Source organism: Neurospora crassa, linkage group III (genome assembly GCF_000182925.2).
Source record: "Neurospora crassa OR74A linkage group III, whole genome shotgun sequence".
Lineage (NCBI taxonomy): Eukaryota > Fungi > Ascomycota > Sordariomycetes > Sordariales > Sordariaceae > Neurospora > Neurospora crassa.
In genome coordinates this window covers 1264361-1285524 of record NC_026503.1, presented here as the reverse complement: position 1 = coordinate 1285524, position 21164 = coordinate 1264361, and the positions used below count along the sequence as shown (strand labels likewise).

Genomic DNA, 21164 nt, shown 5'->3' with positions numbered 1-21164 from the left:
CTGCTCCAAGGGAAAAAAAGATGAAAAAAAAGGGGTAAAAGGACACAGACTCCATCCAAAGTAAACAAATCCCCTTTTATCTTGTTCCTGAAACGAAGACGCGAATCATTGATCTACTATTCTACGTTGTATCTTCTCTACATCGACAAGTGCACACGTCCTATCACCTCCACACAACAGTCGTCCCTCCTCCTCCTCCTCCTCCTCTCCCCCCTCCCCTCCCCCCATTCCTCCTCCCTCTCGCACCACTCCTACCTCCCCTCGGCCTCACCCTCTTATACTTGACCCTCTCACTCCCATCCGGCAACACCACCACCTCGTGCTGTATAGAGAACCCAAACGCCGGCAACACCTTGGCCCAAACCACCCAATACATGACGCCGATAACCAGCATGCCCGTCCCCAGCGCCGGCACCACCGAAAAGTGAACCTTGGTCAGCAGCGTGTTCGGGATAAACGGCGCCGCACAGGTATACAGCAGCCCGACAACCCAAAACACCGTCAGGACGGGATAACTATGGAACCGCTTGTTCTCCGGCGTCGTCCAGTTCTCGCTCGGCGTAAAGTTGAGATACAGCAGCCCCACCCCCAGGAAGACCTTGATCCAGTTGCCCGAGTAGGTAAAAATGTTGGACAGAAACTGGTACACGTCCTTGGTGCTGGATCCGAGGATCAAGGCCACGGTGAAGATCCAATGCAGCAAAATGGCGCCCGTCGGCGACTTTTGCTCGGGCCAGTCGCTCGCCCAGAAGCGCGAGAAGGGGAGAGTGCCTTCCTTTGCGAGCTCCTGCTTCACACGGGGCATGGCGAAGGATTGCGCAAAGACGTTGCCGAGCGCGGAGAGGGCGAGGAAGAGAGGCATGACGCGCTCGGTGAAGGCCGAGGGACCCCAGACGCGGGTGAAGAAGATGGCGGTGGGGACGACGCCGGATTTGGAGAGTTCGTCTTTGGTCATGGCGGCGAACTGTGTGTTGTCAGTCATGGAAGTTCTTGTGAGACACTTGAGGGGATACTCACATAGGCAATGTTCGCCAGGACGTAAAGGACGGTGACCGTCCCGATGGCAATCGGCGCCGCCAGTCTCAACGTCTTCGGCGCATCCCTCACTTCGCTCAACACCTACAAACCCGTTGTTAGCATTACCTCACCAACCCATCACCGCCCACTTCCGAGGGGTCACTCACATAATTGGCATTCTCCCACCCCCCATAACTATACAAAACCTGCAACAACGCCAACGCATACCCCGCCGCACTGCCCGCGACATTATTCCCCATCCCGTCCGTCTGGTCGTCTCCATTCCCCGTGGCATCCCCCGGCCCATCAAAGCTCGAAAAGTTTCTCGGGCTTTCTCCCTCCATATTCCCCGCTAACGCCGCAAACCCCGTACATACCACCAAGATCAGCAGCACCAGCTTGAACACCCCCAAACCATTGGATAGCCAGATGCCCAACCTAGGTAAGAATGCGTGGATGAGGCAGACGGCGGTAATAGCTGCCACGGCGATGCCCCGGTTTAGCCACGTGCCTTCGTATTTGGTTGCATCTTCTTGCGCGGTGCCTCCGGTGGTGGTGGTGTCAGGAGAGCCGAGGACGCAGCGGAGGAGGTACGAGGAAAAGGAAACGGAGCCGACGGTGGAGATGGCGAAGAGGATGAATTGCACGGCGAAGATGCAGGTCGCTAGGTATTTGGGTTTGCGGTAGACGCGTTCGAGGTAAACTTTCTCTCCGCCGGAACGAGGGATGGCGGTGCCGAATTCTAGGTAGACGGCTAGCCCGCTTTTGTGGTTGAGGATGCGAGTTAGCCGCTTTTCGAGTGGTCAAAGTGGTGAAAGTACATAGAGATGGTGTAGGGCAAGGTAAGAAAGGATGATACAAAACTCACCAAAAGGTCATTACACCACCTAACACCCAGAAGAGAAGCGTGGCGCCGACGCTATTGGTGTTGTGGATGATGGAGGATGGCGTTGAGAAGATGCCGGCGCCGACGACGCGGTTAAAAATGAGGAAGGCTGTGGACCATGTTCCTAGTTTTCGCTCTGGGATTGGGTGTTAATGGAAAGTGAAGAAACGTGGAGAGAGGGAGAGCCTTAGGTGAAGAGAGAGGCGAAGAGAAAGGTTGAAGAGAGACAGAAAAGAGATTAGAGAGACTTGGAAGAGACCGAAGAGAGACTCAAAAGACCGAGACGGAAAACGCAGGTCATCAGAAGTCAAACTAACTAACCTTCAGGAAACACATAATCCCTAAAATCCTCCTCCTCCTCTCCCTCCTCACCAACCCGCGACGGACCCCTCCCATTCGCTCCATACTCGGGCATATAAATGGCATCTTCGCCCACCTCCGGATCCTTATCCTTCGAGTGGATGGATTGTTCGAATATCGTTGGTTCGTTCATCTTGAGAGATAGTTCCGCGGTCTTAGTTCCAGTTGATAATGGGGGAACCCCACGGGATGTCCAAATCGATGACCGAAATCGAGGGGAGTGATGATGCGGCTGAACACAATGAACCCAAAAGGCACCACAACCGTAGCGCTTGTGGGGGGGTTGTGTATGCAGTCCAGTCCAGTCCCGTCCCGTCCAGTTTAGTCCGGCTGAGTTATGGGGTGTTGGATGCTCTTCTTCGATTGTTGGTTGACCAGTAACTTGTATAGGTAAGGCGGGTTTTTCCAGAATACCTAGTTTCAGAGTATCTTCACAGAGCCCCGAGGGACGAAAGAAGCATACCTATCCAGGCCTCACCCCATGAACCTCAACCAAGAAATTTCGGTGAGCCTAAGGGGAAGAAAGACAACTGCGTGAGAGGCGTAACTTGACAAGTTCAGGTCAACGTGCGTTACAGAGGTTTGGGTCTCACAACCGCAGACAGACCACCTTGCGCCCGTTCGTTGTGTAGCCCACGGTCAAAACGCATCGAGTAATGGGCGTCTAGTTTAGACCTTGGTGGATGGTGTTAATGAAGACGCTCAAGGAGTGACGGCTGTCAGGGGTGGGGTGGGTAACACATGCCACATAGATCTATCTCACTCGAGGATTGAGGATGGCAAGAAATGGGTAAACGAAGTATTCTCACCTTTACCAATTTTGCCTTCGATACCTCCTTGTGCTCTTGTTTGTCTATAACCTACAATCTTTCAGGTACCGCCCATTTAGATGATCGGATAACTGCAGCTCAGAGCCTTGTTGATGTTACCTACACCGTCATCACACAGCAGTAGCAGTGTTGTTCATTGGCGGTTGATTGGCGAGCGAGGCAGACACAACGCCGCATGAGATCAAGCCAAAAGAAGCATGGAAGTTGCAAAAGAAAGAAAATAAAGAACGAGGCCTTCCTCGTGGCTAGGGGGGCGTGTCTGGCTAGTGTAGTGTAGTATAGTGTAGAGGATTGTCATCGCCGATAACTCACAACACAGCTTTCCCGCCCCATCGCCCTATCCAGTCGCCCTGCCACCGACCGTCGTTATCACAGCGCCAAGTCCCTCCAGTCGCCGAAAGAAGACAAAAGAGGCGTGCAGGACGATGCCCTGGCTCTGCAGTTTGTAAAGTGTGTGTGTGTGTGTGGTGTGGGAGCTGAGAGAGGGGACCCTGCTAGGTACATAGGTAGTGTAGTAGCCGGGCTGGTATCGTTCGTCGTCGTGGTGGTAGCCAAGACAATACCTTCCACTTACCCGAATGGCTGGCTGCGTTACAGACAAGCCTTCATGTTTGCAATCTGGGGTTTCTCAGCGGAAACACTGCGCTTTTCTCGTCCGCTGGTTTCCGTCGGCGTTGTGATTGACAGTGAGTTAGCGACACCATCAGGCAGTAGTGTAAGCTAGGAACACCACAGTTCCGAGTTTGTACCTCCACTACCCGAGGGATCAGGAGCATCGTCAGCCCCCCCCCCCCCCAAGCTTCGCCCCAGAAAAACCTCCCCATCTTTCCCACAGGGCCACAGTGAGTGATACATCACCTTCCCCAATTAAGCCTAGAGCCCAGATCTTGGCGAGGTGAGGAATGCAGGTCATGGGTAGCTTATTTTTTTCTGCTTGCTGCATGATTCCAATAAATCACTCTCCTAATCGGGTAACCATCGCTAAGCCAGAATGTCCCGAGGTTTCCCATTCGTCCAGCCGTTCTGGTTAGGCACGAGTCGTGTGAGAAAATGTGAACATCGAACATAGTCATCAATCTCTTCTCTCGGCCGCGATAGTAGGGTACAGAACTCAATTATCCGTGGTTGTTAGGTATCATGATAAGTAAACACACACTCGTATCCCCCAGTCCAGGTATCTCGCAACACATACGCATGACAGAAAGAAGAAATACACCTGTAGCCCGATCCGATCCAGCCCCAACTCCCCGCTTACCAAAACCCACTCGGCTGAGAGCAAAGGATAAAGCCACCAAAAGAGATCTTAACTATGCGATTATATCCCAACCTGTTCTCCAAACCTGTCATGGCAACGAGCTATCCCTAGAGCTCATGAGTAGCTGCGTGTTGGTATCACATCCGAATCTGCATAGCCGTCTTACCATAAAACCCTCCGACCGCTCTCAACTCCTCCTGAATATCCTTTAATTTCTCTCTCTGCTGTCGGCGTTCAGCAATGACTTCGCCCCATCTCCTGATGAAGCTGTCTTGGCCTTGAATCACCACCATTGTTGTCAACAAAATTTCTCTATCGAGAACGAAAGGGATGCGGAGAACTTACTTGGCGGGTTCTCAAACTCAATCTCAAACGTCTTATAGAGATCAAAACTGTATTCCTCATCTGGGTTGGGTGGTTGGCCGTCAATTTTGAATCCGGCCATTTCCGAGTCGCCTCTTTGCTCAATGTGTGCTGTGTGGTGATACAAGCCATTAGTTACCTCACCCATCAAGCCACGGAAATAGCTGAGAGAGCGTATATGAGCATGTGAGAAGAAACAAAAACAAGGGACAAACCTTTAATCCCCTTCCATCTGCTCCCTTCTCGACTAAACACCCCCGCCTTCCTCGGCCTCAGTTTAACCTTTGTCTGCCCCTCCGCCTTCACCTCAATATCATCTGTGATAAAAGTCTGGACATACTCTCCCAACCGTCCCAAGTACACAATCAACTTGCTGGAACTAGCAACCTGCTTATCGCGAAGCGGTCCCGACAAGGCCGTACCAGCAGTCACAAAACTCGCCTTATCCGATTGCATCCCTCTGCTTCGGCTTGTTGAGGCAAGATCCTCGTGCCATATCTGCAGACGCACGCTCGAGTAAGTGTCGCTTGCGCCGTTGCTCGCTTTGCTTAGGCGAATCAGTTTGACGTTGCTGATGTCCAACAGCACCTTTTCGCCGGTGAGTTGGGCCTGGAAACGGCAGAGGTCGGCGAGGCGGGGGAACTGGTAGATGCCGTTGGGGTGGCCGTTTCCTGTGCCTCCGGGGATGGGGGAGGAACGCAAGTAGCCTGGGTTGCCCTTCTCGGTTTCTTTGTCGTGGAGGCAGATGACGTTGAGGAAGCGGGGGTCGTAGGCGTAAACGGGAATTAGTTGGGCGTTTCTTGCTTTGACTATTATAGGGGTTAGCTCATGTGTTGTGATATATGGCGTGAAAGGTAGAAAACCTACTCCAGAATGTCTCGGAATATGTGCCAACTCTGCAATGGAACCTCAGATCTTTTGTGGTTGTATTGCGGAAAATCTTGAGCTCTCCATCTTCGAATGCCGAGGACGCGAGTGTTGGTGCACTTTTAACTGGCCTTTTCGAGGTTTTCGTTAGCAGCAATCCCTCGAAAACGGACACTAGACAAAACGAACCCATCGAACAAAATATCCTCCCCGGGCAATACGTGATCTCGGCCTGTGCTCCTACTATCGCTCGAAAAAGAAGAATCATGTCGTTCCGGAACCACAACAATTGCGGTCTGGGTGTCAATTCGGTTAGTTGAAGTCCCAATGTTGACCAAGTTATTCTGGGCAGCTCCAACAAACACTCCGCTCCCACTACCTCCCCTTCCGCGATCATGGTGTGGGGAAGACGGCGCGTGAACTACCGAGTGAGGTGAGCTCGAATAGACATATGCACCGTCAGAATCGACAAACTCTTTCTCGTAATCAGGCGCCAAGACGGGTGACGTAGGCGAGTACGGCATCGAAGAGTGCCTGATCGGAGACGCTTGAGACGCGGGATACTGAGGATACGAGAATTCCATCAAGGACTCGAGGACTGGTCCCGTAGGCGGTGCCTGTCGACGAGGTCCTTGAGAAGAAGCAAAGTTCGCCCCTGTCACAAACCCGCCGTAGTTGATACCGTCGACTTGATGGCCTCCAGTATGAATGGCCTGAGCAGGCGTGCGCATGCCGGCCGTTAGATCTGATGTACGCATATATTTGGACTGATCATAGGCGTGATGAGACTCGAGGCGATGTTGGTTGGAAGCGGTTCGGGGAGAGACAGGCCTATTGTCGACAGGACTTTCAGGAATCCATGGCTCCGTGTCACGTTCCGTGAGAACCTCGGCAAGTCCTACGCCCCCGTCAGACTCTCCAAAGTATGGCGCCGCACCGTTGAAGTGATTGTTGATGGTGAGGTGGGACATCATGTTGGTCACGTCCTGAGTAATAGCGGGCGGAGATCCGACTACCACATCCAAGGCGGCAGGGGATACGTTATAGCGCTCACTGTGCGCTGTCCGGAAACTGGAAGCCTGTGATCGCGAACTCGCGTTCGACATCTGTCGTCCCATAGAAGAGGCATTGTTGTGGCCGTGTAACTCATGCGGCGACTGTGGGCTCGTAACCGACTGTATGCTACTCGGAGCAGTCGACTTGGTCGGAGAAGCGGCTGGCGTATCCGAATCAGGTATGCTCTGGAAGAGGTACCGACGACCATCCGAGGCGATGAAGATGCCTTGATTGGCAAACTGAACTGTTGAATCGACCGTGGCTAGATCGAAGTTGTCGAACAAAGACGAGAAGGGGACAGAGGCTTCATCGGGAAGAGGAGGAAGGCTGGCAAGTGGTGGACAGCCTTGGGTGGACATCCTAAACCTAAACAGGTGCCGTTCGGGTCGATCGACTCAACCGGTCACCATGACGATGTGTTATTGAGGAGGAGTTAGATGGCCAGTGGACAGTCTCTCGAGGCACATGTTAGGTACACGGTGTGTCCAATGTGTCCTGAAAAGAAGTCGCCCGCCGGGTTAGTGGTAACAGTGACGGATGTAAAGGCAGGGTCCGATGGGTAGGACAGAGATAAGAAGGCAAGTAAGCTGCCGGAACCAGGGGCATACGGAACGCGGGGTGAGCGATTGAGGTTAGTGTGATGGTTAGTGTAGATTAGCTGACCTATTGGATCCAATTTCTTGATCTGACTGACATTCAGATGCAATCAATCAATCAATCCACCAGGACGTCGCCTCGTCGTCGTGTGTCCTTGTCTGTGCCTGTGGTTTCGCAACTGATTCTTTTCTTAGCTTTTTGTTCACGTTCTTGACCACTTAGCCGTCGTCGATGTCCAAGACACGTTACCGAACAAAGCGCAGAGTGTCTCGAGTTTCACTATGTTGATAGCCCATGGTGTAGGCAAGCGTGTCCACAAATGTAGTTAGCAAGAGACTATCCCGTCTGACTGGAATGAAGGAGGTACGGTATTCTGAGTATAGTGATGCACATGTTTGTTGGAGGATTCGTAATCATGGTAGACGAAAAAAAAAGATTGTGCTAGGCTCCCCTGGGTTTGTGGATGACAGTCGTGACATGGCGACGTTATTCGAGTTACCTTACCTACGCCACGCTTCATATTTTCCTTCATCATGTTATCCACTAGATATCGCATAATCCTGGAACACATCATCAAGAACTATCGCATGCTGGGATCACTACACCTTTTAGGGCTTGAAGGCGCTTCGCACAGAGGCACGTTCTTGTGCGATCGATAGTCAATGGATTCGCCCTTTGCACCCTACGTTGGCTTTCTCAAGTTGGGCTGCGCCGCGTGACTGTGCCTTTGAGCTGTAGGTCAGCTGAAAACGCTGTCGTGTCACAGTGGCTTGTGACTACGTACCGGGAGGCGATATCATTGCTAGGGGAACGTCATGGGTTAACGCGTGAACCTGTTTCGGCGGAGACAAGGCTTGCATGAAGCCTTGCGAATGAGCTTTGATTTTCATGATTCCCCCGAGCAAATAAATTAGAGTAAATTCAACGCACGTTGGTCGCAAAGCAGAATATTCTTCCCCTGCCCAACACCAGCAACGCCATGCTGGCTACCCAACCCACTCAAACCAACCAGTCCAGTTCACCCAAACACCGAAGCCTCAACTGACCGACCAAACCGAACACCATGCCATGCCAATCTGATAACGGGACTTTTGTCCACGGGTTACGACTTGTTCTTTGCAGGAGTTGACATTTTTCCAGCCACTTGTTTCCATGTTGAGAACGCCGAGAGAACATATACTCATTTGTGACCCAATTTACCGAAACGCCATCATTCCATTCGTTCAATCGTGTTTTGGCCTAACCTCGAGCATTATAACTTGGCTCTTCTTTGATTCATGGCTTTCTAGGCGGTAGACTTCTTCCTTCCCCTCCCTCCTCCTCGCCCGGCTCCTCCTCTACCTTTCTTTTCTGGCTGGGCTTCTTCCTCGCTCTCACTCTCTGCCTTTGTTCGGCCTCTGCCGCTCGCGGAGGCTGCTGGCTTTTCCTTGTCGTCGTTCTCTATCTTGCTGGTAATTTCTCGTAGGAAATCCCACTGGTCATCTGACTCCACCACCTGCTTGAGCATCTGTGCCGATACGCGTTTCGAATTACGCTCACGCGCTATGTCTGCACTTTTTGTCACCAGTTGTACCATGAACAGCTCGAGTGCTTTGCCCACTGCGATCGGCGTCTGCTGTGCCACCTTGCCAACCTCTTCGTCCGCCTGCATGATACGCTTGATGCGCGCCGTTGGGAACTTGGTCTTTACGAGCGAGGGCTGGATTGGAGAAGGTTGGGGTTGCTGCGCAGCTTGCGCGACGGCCCGCTTGGGTGGCATCGTATTGGTGGTCTGCGCCGCTACGGATGACGCAGCTTGGATATTGGACTGTTCGGGGGCTGGTGGCGGGTTGGGATTGGAAGTATGCGAAGGAAGAGGCTGGAGGGGCCGTTGCGCCTGCGATCGCGTCAAGCGCTGCTGCTGCTGATGCTCCTGCGGTTGCGTATGTGAGAACAGCTGCGGATAAGCCTGTTGTTGTAATGGTTGCTGCGGTTGCTGCTGGTTGTATTTGTACTGGTGTTGGTTCTGCAGGTGATGCAGATCACGTTGCGAAGCTTGCTGTTGCGCGTTCCAAACCCCTGTCGCGTGGTTGTTTGTGAAGGGGATGCGATGCGGGCGCTCGGATTGCTGCGGCTGCGAATAGTGGTTCGTCGAGAAGCTGTTGTCGGGCTGAGAGCGTGGTGGGAGATACTGCGACGGGTTTTGCCAATATTGCGAAGCGCGGTGGTCTTGATACGTGTTCGCAGAAAGGCCGAAGGGTTGTGTTGCGATGGTGGTGGTGGTTGTGGTGGTGGTGGTGGTGGTGGGCAGAGGTTGGAGGTGTGGTTGCGACTGCGCTTGTAAGTGGTGGTGTTGGTGTTGCGGAGAAAAAAGTGTTTGCTGTGATAGCGGTTTGGGGCCTGGTACTTGAAGGACTTCGGCATGGGTCTGCAGGTGTTGGTGGGTGGGGCCGGCGGAGCTATATAAAGATGAGAGGTCTGGAGACCTGGGTGCGTAGCTCGAGGCGCCAATGCCCGACATGATTTTGGCTGATTGTGATTGTGTGGTTGCGTTCGTTCGAATAAAACACACAAAAGAAAAAACCCTTCGAAGGCTGACTGGGCAGCTCTGTGTAGGGAACGTAGAGTGAATGGGAAAGTGAATCGCACTGCTTTCGTGCCGTGCCGCCGTCCCTCGTCGCGACTTATAATGGGCACTTTGGTTGGTTCGTACTTCCCCTTCTGTCTTGCTTTTATTTTTGTACGCCGAGAGCCTTCCTCCCTTTGTTGTAAGTACCTTGCGAGTACTGGTGGGGCAGGAGAACCTCTTGAGTGTGGCCGCCTTTACTCAATCCGAAGATGGAGCAAACAACAGCTGGTTGATAATGCCAACACAGCTTTGGCTGGATCTATAAAGCAGTCACCAAAAGTCAATCTCATGTCGTTGTTTGTGTACCCAGGGGTTTCATGGCGGTTGGATGGATGGAAACAATGGCGAAACCTCCACTTGAGAGGGCTGGATGGGATGATCGACGGGAGCCTGAAGGGGGGAGTGTTTGGCTGACTGAGATGATGCGGGGCTGAATGCAGCTTTGAAAGAATACCACTCTCCAGTTTTCCACATGGCATTGAAAATGCTGCAATGTGGTCAAGAAGATTTAAACGAGAAGAGCTAGGGCGATGAACGGACGGAAGAAGGCTTCGTTGTTCGTGGAAGCGAAGACCAGAGATGGCCTCGCAGCAGGCATGTACCAGACAGACTAGAAAAGTGCATCGTGGTACAACCTCGTACGAGAACAACAGACCGGCATGTCAGGAGGAACTGGTAACTTGGGCTTCTTCTGACAAAGGATAGGAAGGCTGGTAGATAGAGTCTTTGCCGTCCGTTGTGCTGCCCTGCTGTCTGGAGGTCGCAACATAACCACGAGCGAGAATGGGCCCAGTCTGGTCGTTGAAGGTGGAGAGCATTCAAGAGCTCTCGGCCTTTTCAGGTACCAGTCCGGTACATCAAACCGCAGCGGGTACCTCTTGGTAGACTTGGGAACGGATGGGGGCAAAAGGGGAGTGAGCGGGGTAGAAGTCGACTCGTAGACCGTGGTGTAGGTGATGACGACAAAAACACTGATAATAGACCGGAAGATGAAAGAGAAAATGGGGATGCTGACCGTATGAAGCGAAAATCAAATCCGTGTTGTCGGATGACTGGCAACACAGGCTGGTTACCTATTCAAGGCTCGAGCTGAGGTACTTGGTATGTAAGTCTCAGGGTTGGAAGTTGGCAACTTGAAGGTGAAGGGTTTGAGGTGAGGTGCTGTCAGCTGAAAGCGGAACTTCACTTGACCATGACGCTCTCTCTGCGGCGGAGAGACCTGCCCGTTTATATGCACGCCATGGCCTGCTCGGGTCCTTCGCATGGTTGATTACAGGGGGCTTTATGGTCAGCTCACTCTAATCATTGATTGGTCAACATAAAGTGCCCTGTGGGTCGCACCGCCTCAAGCGCCTCTCAACTTCTCTAGCGTAGTGTAGAAGTACTGTGTACTAGTGCGGCGCACGATCTTCGATTTTCCTAGTCTCAGTTCTCAATGACCCACACACCTCCAAAACCACCCCACCCTACCCGTTTTTGCAGTAGTAGGTCTAAGCGGGTTTTACGTTTTTTGGCCGTCGGTTGCAGAGTAACAAATACTTTTAGTAGGATTTTACTATAGTTAGAGTAATTTATCTACTACAATTAGAGTAAATTAACCCCTACCGTTATAACTAATTATTCGCCGAATAAATAATTCTAATACGAGACTCCAATTAAAATAAAGCGTAGTAGGGCATAATATTTAATTTAATCGATTTATTAAATTCGATAGAATATTCGTTTTACGAAACGCTGCTTCTACTTTTATATAATAATTACTCTATATTCGTACTTAATTCGCCCGACCTTACGTCCGAATTAAGCCTACTTCTAATTACGCCCGTTCCTAGCTATTCTATACCTATTTCGAACTATAATACTTCGAACCCAACTCCTACCCCCATTCTATATATTTTATTAACTATTCCTAAAGTACTAATATAACCGTATAACTTTAATAAATCGCTAATTTATAATATTAAATAATATTAATATAGCTTCTATCCTAAGAGGGGAAACCTTAAGTAATTTATTCGTAGTTAAATTAAAGTAACCCAAAATAATAATCGGTTATTTAAAACCTATATAAAAGAATTTATTATATCCTTATGTAATAAAAATATATGCGAAGCCCTCCTTTATTAAAGCGTTGTTATATAATTTAAGGATAAAAATAGTTCGTTCAATATAGAGGCTCTTAGTTAAATACTTAGGAAGGAATTAATATTTTTATTGCGACGCCGATTTAAAAATATTAAAAATAATAAAAAATCTAACTTCTAATAGTCTAAACCTATTAAATTTAATAATTCTCAAAATAAAAACTCCGAACTTTATTATTCTAACCCTAAAATTACCGAAATTGAAAAGCCCGTCGATTTTAATTTATTCTTATTATTCGCAAAACTTAATACTTCCTCTATAATTAAAGGGGGCAACGCGCCCTATAATATTAAAGATTTATATAGTACTTAATAGATTTTAAATATTGTATAGTAAAGTATAATATAATTTTAGTAGCGCGCCCTTTAATTATATTTATTCTTTAAAGTATTAATATTCTATTAACGTACTTAATAACCAAAGTATAAACGCTATACTTATTATATTAAATTTACATTACCTTATATTTATATAATATTTATAATTCTTATAAATATTCGTACTCCCCGCAAATCGAATTTCTTTCTTTAAATTATAAATCTTTATATATATACTAATAGTATAACAAAGCGCATTTAAAATATATTAACTAAATTAGGTATATATATTTCGTATAGTAGGATAAGTACTACTATTAAAATATTTATAACTATTATAATAGTTAATTCGGTTTGTAGATATTTTATAATTAAATTAATAATTTTAATAAAATTTTAAGCGTATTATATCCGATCCTAATCTTATTATTATTTATAATAATTATAATTATTTTAATACTATTTAAAGCCCTAATATTAGTTGAAAGGATACTATACGCAACCTTACAATTTATTTACTAATAAGTAGTCCCAATATCTCCAAACTATTCCGACTATCCCAATTCCGACCTACCGTTCTATTCCAAAAGTCCTAAATTATTCCTTCCCTCGCCCCGACGCTGCGTACGTTCTATCCTACTATCGACTCGCTTATTATAGAAAGATTATAATCCCTATTCTTAATTATTAGTAATTAGGACGGTCTCCTAATATATACCTTCCTTAAAATTAAACGTTATTAAATATCCCAAAACTTTATTCTCTAAACCCTTACTATTAATAAGAACGAAGGTAAATTAACTAGTATTTACTATCTCTATAATAAATTATTCCTCGGCCTATTAAAAATAAGCTAGGAATAGTTTAGTAATAGGCTTTTTCTCGTTTATAATAATTAAAAGATAATATTATATATCTACAAGATTATTTTCGCTTAGTTAGAGGCGTAGGCTATATACGATCGGAAAGAGTAGATAGTGTCCATCCTAATATTTTTCTATATTAAATTCAACTTTATTAATTTAATTTTTTAGTATTTCTAATACTTTATTAAATAGGATATTTATAGCCTTAATAGAATTAAGAATATTAAATTATAAAAAACTAAATTCTACTATATATTATAACTTCTTTACAATATATTCTATTTTAGAATTCTCACTTTCCTAATATAGAACCTTATTAATAAGGGGTTCTTAAATCTTAGTCTTCTAAATAGGAAAGCTATAAAAATAGTAATTATAAATACTTTTCGGGCTAATAGCCCCTCTTATTTTTCTACGTAATTTAATTCTATATATAATAAGATATTTACTTTAGTAGGATATATTAGAAAATACCCGGATAGTCCTAGTAATAATATAAATATACAATTCCGTAATATTTATTAATACCTATATATCGTACAGGTATTAATTATCTTCACCCGCGCAATTAAACTTAATAATTACAATATTCTTCGAAAGATCGTCAATTTTCTACCCCTCTTTTTCTATAGTAGAAAAAGTATAAACTATAAGTCTAAAATACTATACTTCTTATAGTTATTATATATAAATATAATAAATCCTAAATTATCCGAGGTTATTCTAAGGTCTAAATTAGTATAGTATATTATAATTAGTAGTAAATAGAAGGAGATCGATTTAACGTTAAAGTATATTAATTATTCTTTTACTTTTAATATTAAATATAATAAGAATTCTATGTATAATATTAAATTTACCTTTATAGAAATATTTACTATTAGCCCCCTTACTATAATTATCTGTAAAGTAATTAAATTAGAATTCGGATAGCCTAATAGAAGTAAATATACTAACCCGTCCTTAAATAATAATATTGTTAACTATATATATAAGATTTATACGAATAGGTTTATAATACGGCGTTATAGACCATTGGATTCTACCGACTTTAATATGCCCAACCTACAATAGGAAGGCTTATATACCCTATTTGTAGGTACGTTCGAACGGTTTAATAGTAAGAAGGTACAATTAAATTATAAAAAGGATTATAAATATTTCGGCCTCTCTAAATTCGAAGATAATAACTTTATTATAATTATAAATATTATTAGTAATACCGTAAATTCCAGGGAGGAAAGCAATACCAATCTCATTATATAAGGAAAGTATATAGTATTTAAATACAGAATAATTTAATTAATAATCGCCTTAAAACGTATTTAGACTAATCTACTTATACGGTTTAAAGTACTAATGTATTTAACGGGTCCTCCTATTACTATTTATATAAATATAGCCTATCTTTTACGAGCCCCGTATTCTATTTATTTAATTCGCTATAATTTATTCTAATTAGTATTACTTAACTATTTAATTATTCGCCCTATAATTTTAAATATTATACTAAGCGTATAGTATATTAATAATAATATTTACTCTAATTAGAATTAATTTTTTAATCGGTAGTTAGTAATAAAAACCTACTCGATTTTAAATTATTAGCGCTATTTCGATTTTTTTAACGCTATTTACTATAAAACTACCTATTAGTCGGCTATAAGTAGCAAATAAATTAGGACCTACCTAAAATAGTCTTCCGGTTTATTAAATACCTTATTACTTAAATAATAATTAGAGATAAGGACCTACCTTAATTTAACCCAACGTCCTAATCCGGCTAGCGTAATTTATTATTTAAATTACCCCCTTCTTTTATCTTCTCCTTCTTTAATTAAACTTCTTCCTCCTTCCTCTACCTAACCTCTTTTTTTAAACCCCGGCTATTTAAATAATTATAATTTAAATAAACCCCCTTTACAATAAAACCTTAGCTATTTAATAGATTACGATTAGAGTAAACCGTTAGTATAATAAAATATTATACCTCCGAAGGCTAAAAGGAATGAAGTTAAAAGTAAAGTTAAATTTAAGGTAGAGAACTATAATATTACTAATTAACTGTTTATAATAAACCTAGTAAAGCTTTAATAATTATAAGGGCTATAGCATTCTAATTTCTCTTAGTATTAGAATATAAGTAAATATTTAGTTATTTTCGGGATTAATAGTAATATAATATTAATTTAGGCGGAATATCCGGAATATACCGGATATTATAATTTGGACTATATATATAGTAAATTTAAGGCTATTGTAATATAATTAAACGAAGAACTAGTATTCGTATAAAGAACTCTACGAAAGATCTCGCCTTCGGACCCCCTCTATAAGAAGGTAGCGAAGTATTAAATATTTAATTAAATATTAATATACTAGCTCCTTATTACTTCGGAATTATAAGGGAAGGATGCGGTTGTATTTCTTAGCTATAAGATAGTAGGTTAGATATATTAATATTTGGACTATAATTGTAAATTTCTCGGTTATTATACTTTATTTTAATTAAAGCGAATCAATTTACTTTAATTAGAGTAAAATATAGGCTACTAACTCCCTTAACTTATTACCGCCCCCTATATTTTATTCTAATTAAAGCGAATTAATTTACTCTAATTAAAATAAAATATAGGCTACCAACTCCCCCAACCTATTACTAATCCTATATTACTACTTTTATTAAAATAAAATATAAATTGTTTATTCCCTATCCTATAGTTAATTATTTACTATATTTATTTATATAAATCTTTATTAACGAATTATAGTAGCCGATTAGTTTAATTCTTTAATTAATTTAAAGAAATCCTATAGAGAGCGTTAGAAGGGCGTTATATTCCTATTATATTAACCCCTCTTCTAATAGGCTTTAATAAATTTTAACAATACCTAATTCAATTATATCCTTAAAGCTATTAAATTAGTAGAATAAGACCAATTCCCTATTTACGCTATTACTATAAAAAGGGGCGACCTTTCTACCCCGGGACTTAATAATCAATCGATTATAATATTAAAGGAAATTCTTATTGTAATTTTATACCTCGTACTATAACAGTATTTAATTAAGGTATAATATTAAGGATTTGTCTAATATATTAAAGCTCCTATTAGCGATTAATATATAATTGGCGGATACTATATCGACGATTAATTTAGAATATTCTAAACCTTTACTATTTTTAATAATTATTAATCCGAAAATATTACCCTCGGGGCAATAAAATCTTATTATAATACTAGGAACGAAGTACTAAGCCCCCTCGTCTTCCCTACTTCCCTAAATACAATTCTCGCTCTAAAAATAATATTTAACCAATTACTCTATAATTAACTTAGTATTAAAACTATAAATTTATAAAATATTATACTATAAACCTATATAGTTAAATAACTAATATATTCCAATAGTACTATTAATTTTAAAAAGTTCGGCTATATTAGTAAAATAGTATTTAGAATATATATACAATACGCTTTCGTAATATCGCAGACACTCTAGTCCAATATTAATAACGTAACCCTATCTTATATTAGGTTAGTAAATACGGATTTCGGGCCTAACCTTATATTGCAATTAAATAAATACTATTTAAATATATATATTAAGAGGCTCTCCGTATAATAGCGTACCTTATAGTTTACTACTATATAAGTTAATAACGAAGACTTTCCCCTTTTTTATTCTAAAAATAATATAATAAACTAATATATTATAATAGTATCTAATATAGTTAATTATATAATGTAGTTAACCTAGGACCCCAAAGCCTTCTAAGAGGAAACTCGGAACCTAATCTAATTTGAGATATAGGGTAATACGCAAATTAAGAGCCTTATTCACTATAACTACCTTTTCAATCGTATTTATACAAATAGTAATTTAATTATTTATAATATATAAATACTCGCGAGGCTTATAAACGTCTTAAGAGTAATAGAGGAAAATAATCCTCCTAAATTTAACTATAAATTATTTTAAAAGAAATATAATTAAACGAACTAGGCTATTACTAATAAAAATAAATAGAGTCTTCTTCCCTATTAAATTGCAAGTAAATCTATTTTACTCCAATTAAAATCCCCCTACTATTATATCAATTAAAGTAAAGCCTAGCCTATATTAACTATTAATAAACATATTTATAATTTATACTATATTATAATTACTACTTTATAAAGCGCTACTTACAAATAAGGTCGGAATTAGTAAGATACTTATTTATAGCGTAATACTCTTAATAGAATACTTATAATTAAAGAAGTTCAAGGAGAATAAAAAGCTTATTAAAGCGTTTTTAAATATTATCGTATTACCGCCCGCTCTCATCTCCTAAATATTTACTAAACTCCAAAATATATTTAGAAATTTAGATATATAGTATTAGTATAGTATATTTAAAAGTATTAATTCGAACGACCCTAAATATGCAAAGACCCTTATATAATAAACTTTTAATAATTTATTAGTAGAGTATATACGTAATCGCAATAAATCGTTAATTATACAAAAGGTTATTATCGCCGCCTATATTATATTAATAAGTAGGTAAGTTAACCGGGAATTTATAGTTAAATTCCCTAAAGGAACGCTACTATATTATATAAACGAATTAATTATCCGTATAAATAATTTTAATTAGAATAGTCGAACTAAGAAAGTAACTAACGCCCTATTTAAAATAAATAATAATAATACTATAAATTACAAATTTAACAAAGAACGTAACAATAATAAAAATAAATTTAATAGTAACGAGGGTAAATTTAATAATAAAAGTAAAGTTAATAATAAAGGATCTATAAAATAAATATACTTTACTTTAATATAAATTAATTTTCTACTCTAATTAGAATAAAGCGAACTAATTACTAACCCCCTTTAATCGTAAAACTTATAAAACATATAAAGTCCGCCTCGCTATAATATATAAAAAATATACTAAATTCTAAGCTATAATTATTAATAAAGTTCAATTAGCTCGCAATATAAATATAATAGCCTTCCGGGCTATCTAACTCCTCCTTACAACTATACGGCTAATATATTTAGCCACCCCTATATTAAACTACCTAACGGATATACGGGCTTTTACAACCCTTATATAGGAAGTAAGCCTTCGGAATCTATTTAAATACCTAATTAAATATAATACTATCCTCTAAATATTAAACGATAGTAATTTTGTACTATTATTTAAATTAAGCTATTCCAATTCTATTATTAAGCCGAATATATTTATAGAGACGTACTAGTATTTTTAGGATATTTTCCAATCCTAGGGGTACTAATAATAATACTTCTACCCTAAAGTATAAGCGAATATTATAAATACCAATAAGGTCGTACTATTTAATACTAACGAAATTATATAGGAGACTTAAATACTAATTATTAATCGGAGTATAATAACCCCGCTTATACTCCTAAATAATAGTATATTATATCCTTTAGCGAAAATACTGCTAATAAAAGTTTAGTTAATATATTTAAATTATAAAATTCGTAAAGACGAGGTTATAGTTTATATTAATAGCCTATTGAAGGATATAATAGCTAATCCTTCTAATTATAAAATCGACGAACTAACTATACTAAAGGTATTAAAGGAGGATAAAATATTAATATTAAATATAATATTAGTCTATTTAATATAATTCCTAGCCTAAAATATTTACGGATATTCAATATTTATAATCGATACTACTATTTATAAATAGGGACCCGCTATAAACTAGGATATTCTATAAGTTATTATAAAATTTACTACAAACTAAACGCGAAAAGACGTTTTTAAATTATTTAAGTACGCCGACAACTTTACTTTATATTTAAATATATAAATTATCCGGGATTTTATATATATTAATTATAATAGCGGACTTTTATATATATTTCTCAATCTAATATTAAATAGCTATATACTTCCTCCTACCGATCGATTTTATATACTCAATTAAATTCTCGCCGAATCTCTACTTTTTACTTAAATAATTCAAAAGTACGCTAATACTTATATAAAGCGAAAACGGGTCTTTATTATAGCAAATTCCTCTTAAATATAAATATAAATTTTTTCCTTAGTAATTAATAAGGGTTTACTCTTATTATAATAAAATAGTAACTACTCTAATTAGAATAAAGTATATTGGTTCGCTAATATTAATTTAGGATTCTATATTCTATACTTAAGAAAGTTGGGTTTATAGTACGTATAGTATACTCGAATTAGAGTTAGGCTAAGCGCAGTTAAGTCGTAGCGTCCTAGAACAATCCTAATAAACGTATAAATATATTAATCCTAAACTCTACTATATATATTACCGGTCTAAACTTATATTATACCTACTATATTAATATTAAATTTAATTTTATTTGGAATATAAATACTATATTATAATATATAGGAAGACTGTATTGTATTAGATAGGAATATATAATAGAATAGTTCCTACTAATAATCTATAGTTCGGTATATAATTAGACCGAGGAAAGGCTATTACGTAAGGTAGGTTATTTACTCTATTTAATAGTTATTTACTCTAATTAGAGTAAAGTATATTAACCGAATAACTAATAAATCTATAAATTAATACTAAATCTAAATTTAAATAAAATAGGTATTCTAACGGAGGCTAAGGAGTATTTTCGGACCTTCGCCGGGTACGAGGCTACGAAGTATTTAATATTATATAATTTCAATTAATTCTTATAGGTAGCCGAGGCACTATAATATATTTTCGAATATATATTTAAAAAAGCGGTTTTAATTGGCTATTTCTACTCCAAACTACTCTTAATAGTTATAAAAGTAATTAATACTAATAAACTAGTAAATTGGAACCGTCTTAATAATATCCTACCGCTAGCGGGTCCTTACTTCGTTACTAATTTTAAATATAGTCTTTTATTATTTAACGAAATTTATAAAACGTTTAAAGATATAAATAAACCTATTACTACAAAATTTATAAAACGTTATACTTTATATTCGTTAAGGGATTTACGCTAAGAATCTAAGGATTGTATTACTAAAGCCCAAACTCTAATTTTGGGTAATAAGTAGGCTTTTAAAATTAAATTAAAAGTAAAGAATATTATTATTATAAACCTAGAAGACCTAAAAATTAGAATTAATATATAATATATTAAAAGTTATATTACCCTAACTATTAGGAAGTGGATCCGATAGTTTAATAAAGATAGGGTCCTATTTAAAAACTAAGAATTTATTATACTAAAAGATAACGAAACTAATGTAAACAAGGGTAATAATCCAATTAAATAGTAATAATCGTAATTACAATTAACGTCGCCTTTAATAGTACAATATTAATAAAAATATACGCGGGCGGAAGTTATTAACTCTCCTAATAATTATACTAGTACTTATAGGATTACTCTAATAGAAATCGATTTAAAATATTCTAATAAAAATAAATTTTATAAAGTTAATAACGTTCCGCCCCTTTCGTCTATCCTATTTCTATTAAATATTAATCCTCCTAATAACCCTATCCTACTTATACCTACCCTATTTATATCCGCCCTAAATACGAATAATAATAATAAGGAGGGTATTTATTTAAATAAAAGTAATCCGCTACCCGCCTTACCCGCCTTACCCGCCCTAAATATAAATAATAATAATAAAGAGGGTATTTACTTAAATAAGAATAATCTACCGCCTTTACTACCTACCCTACCCGCTTTAAATATAAATAATAACGAAGAGGAGAGTATTTATTTAAATAAGAATAATCCGCCGCCCTTACTACCCGCCTTACCCACTTTAAATACGAATAGTAATAAAAAGGAGGAAACTATTTTAAAAATACCTTATTTTACGAATAGTAATATAAATATTCGTAGTCTATTCCCTAATTCGGTTATTATTAATAAATTTAGGTCGATATAAAAAAAATAAAAGTTATATATAAAAGATTAATTAATATAACTTCGAAAACTAAATTTATATATAATAAATATTTAA

General features: G+C 39.7%; 3 protein-coding genes across 3 annotated transcripts; all 3 read right to left on the bottom strand.

Moving 5' to 3' along the window:
• Positions 1 to 98: 98 nt before the first annotated feature.
• On the bottom strand, positions 99 to 3571 carry NCU10675 (methionine permease). Its single transcript, XM_001728144.2, has 7 exons — positions 3197 to 3571; positions 3073 to 3123; positions 2225 to 2938; positions 1886 to 2039; positions 1185 to 1779; positions 1018 to 1119; positions 99 to 964 (listed from the first exon to the last, which is right to left on the bottom strand). Exons 3-7 carry the CDS (start codon positions 2394 to 2396, stop codon positions 164 to 166), a joined length of 1824 nt encoding a protein of 607 aa, XP_001728196.2. The 5' UTR covers positions 2397 to 2938; positions 3073 to 3123; positions 3197 to 3571; the 3' UTR covers positions 99 to 163.
• A 620-nt stretch (positions 3572 to 4191) lies between these two features.
• On the bottom strand, positions 4192 to 7191 carry NCU06406 (hypothetical protein). Its single transcript, XM_950683.3, has 5 exons — positions 5768 to 7191; positions 5579 to 5709; positions 4927 to 5520; positions 4694 to 4822; positions 4192 to 4625 (listed from the first exon to the last, which is right to left on the bottom strand). The coding sequence occupies exons 1-5, from the start codon at positions 6991 to 6993 to the stop codon at positions 4486 to 4488; spliced, it is 2220 nt and encodes a 739-aa protein (XP_955776.2). The 5' UTR covers positions 6994 to 7191; the 3' UTR covers positions 4192 to 4485.
• Positions 7192 to 8017: 826 nt separating this feature from the next.
• On the bottom strand, positions 8018 to 11018 carry NCU06405 (DNA polymerase epsilon subunit C). Its single transcript, XM_950682.2, has 2 exons — positions 10855 to 11018; positions 8018 to 10098 (listed from the first exon to the last, which is right to left on the bottom strand). Exon 2 carries the CDS (start codon positions 9729 to 9731, stop codon positions 8517 to 8519), a length of 1215 nt encoding a protein of 404 aa, XP_955775.2. The 5' UTR covers positions 9732 to 10098; positions 10855 to 11018; the 3' UTR covers positions 8018 to 8516.
• Between the last annotated feature and the right edge of the window lie 10146 nt (positions 11019 to 21164).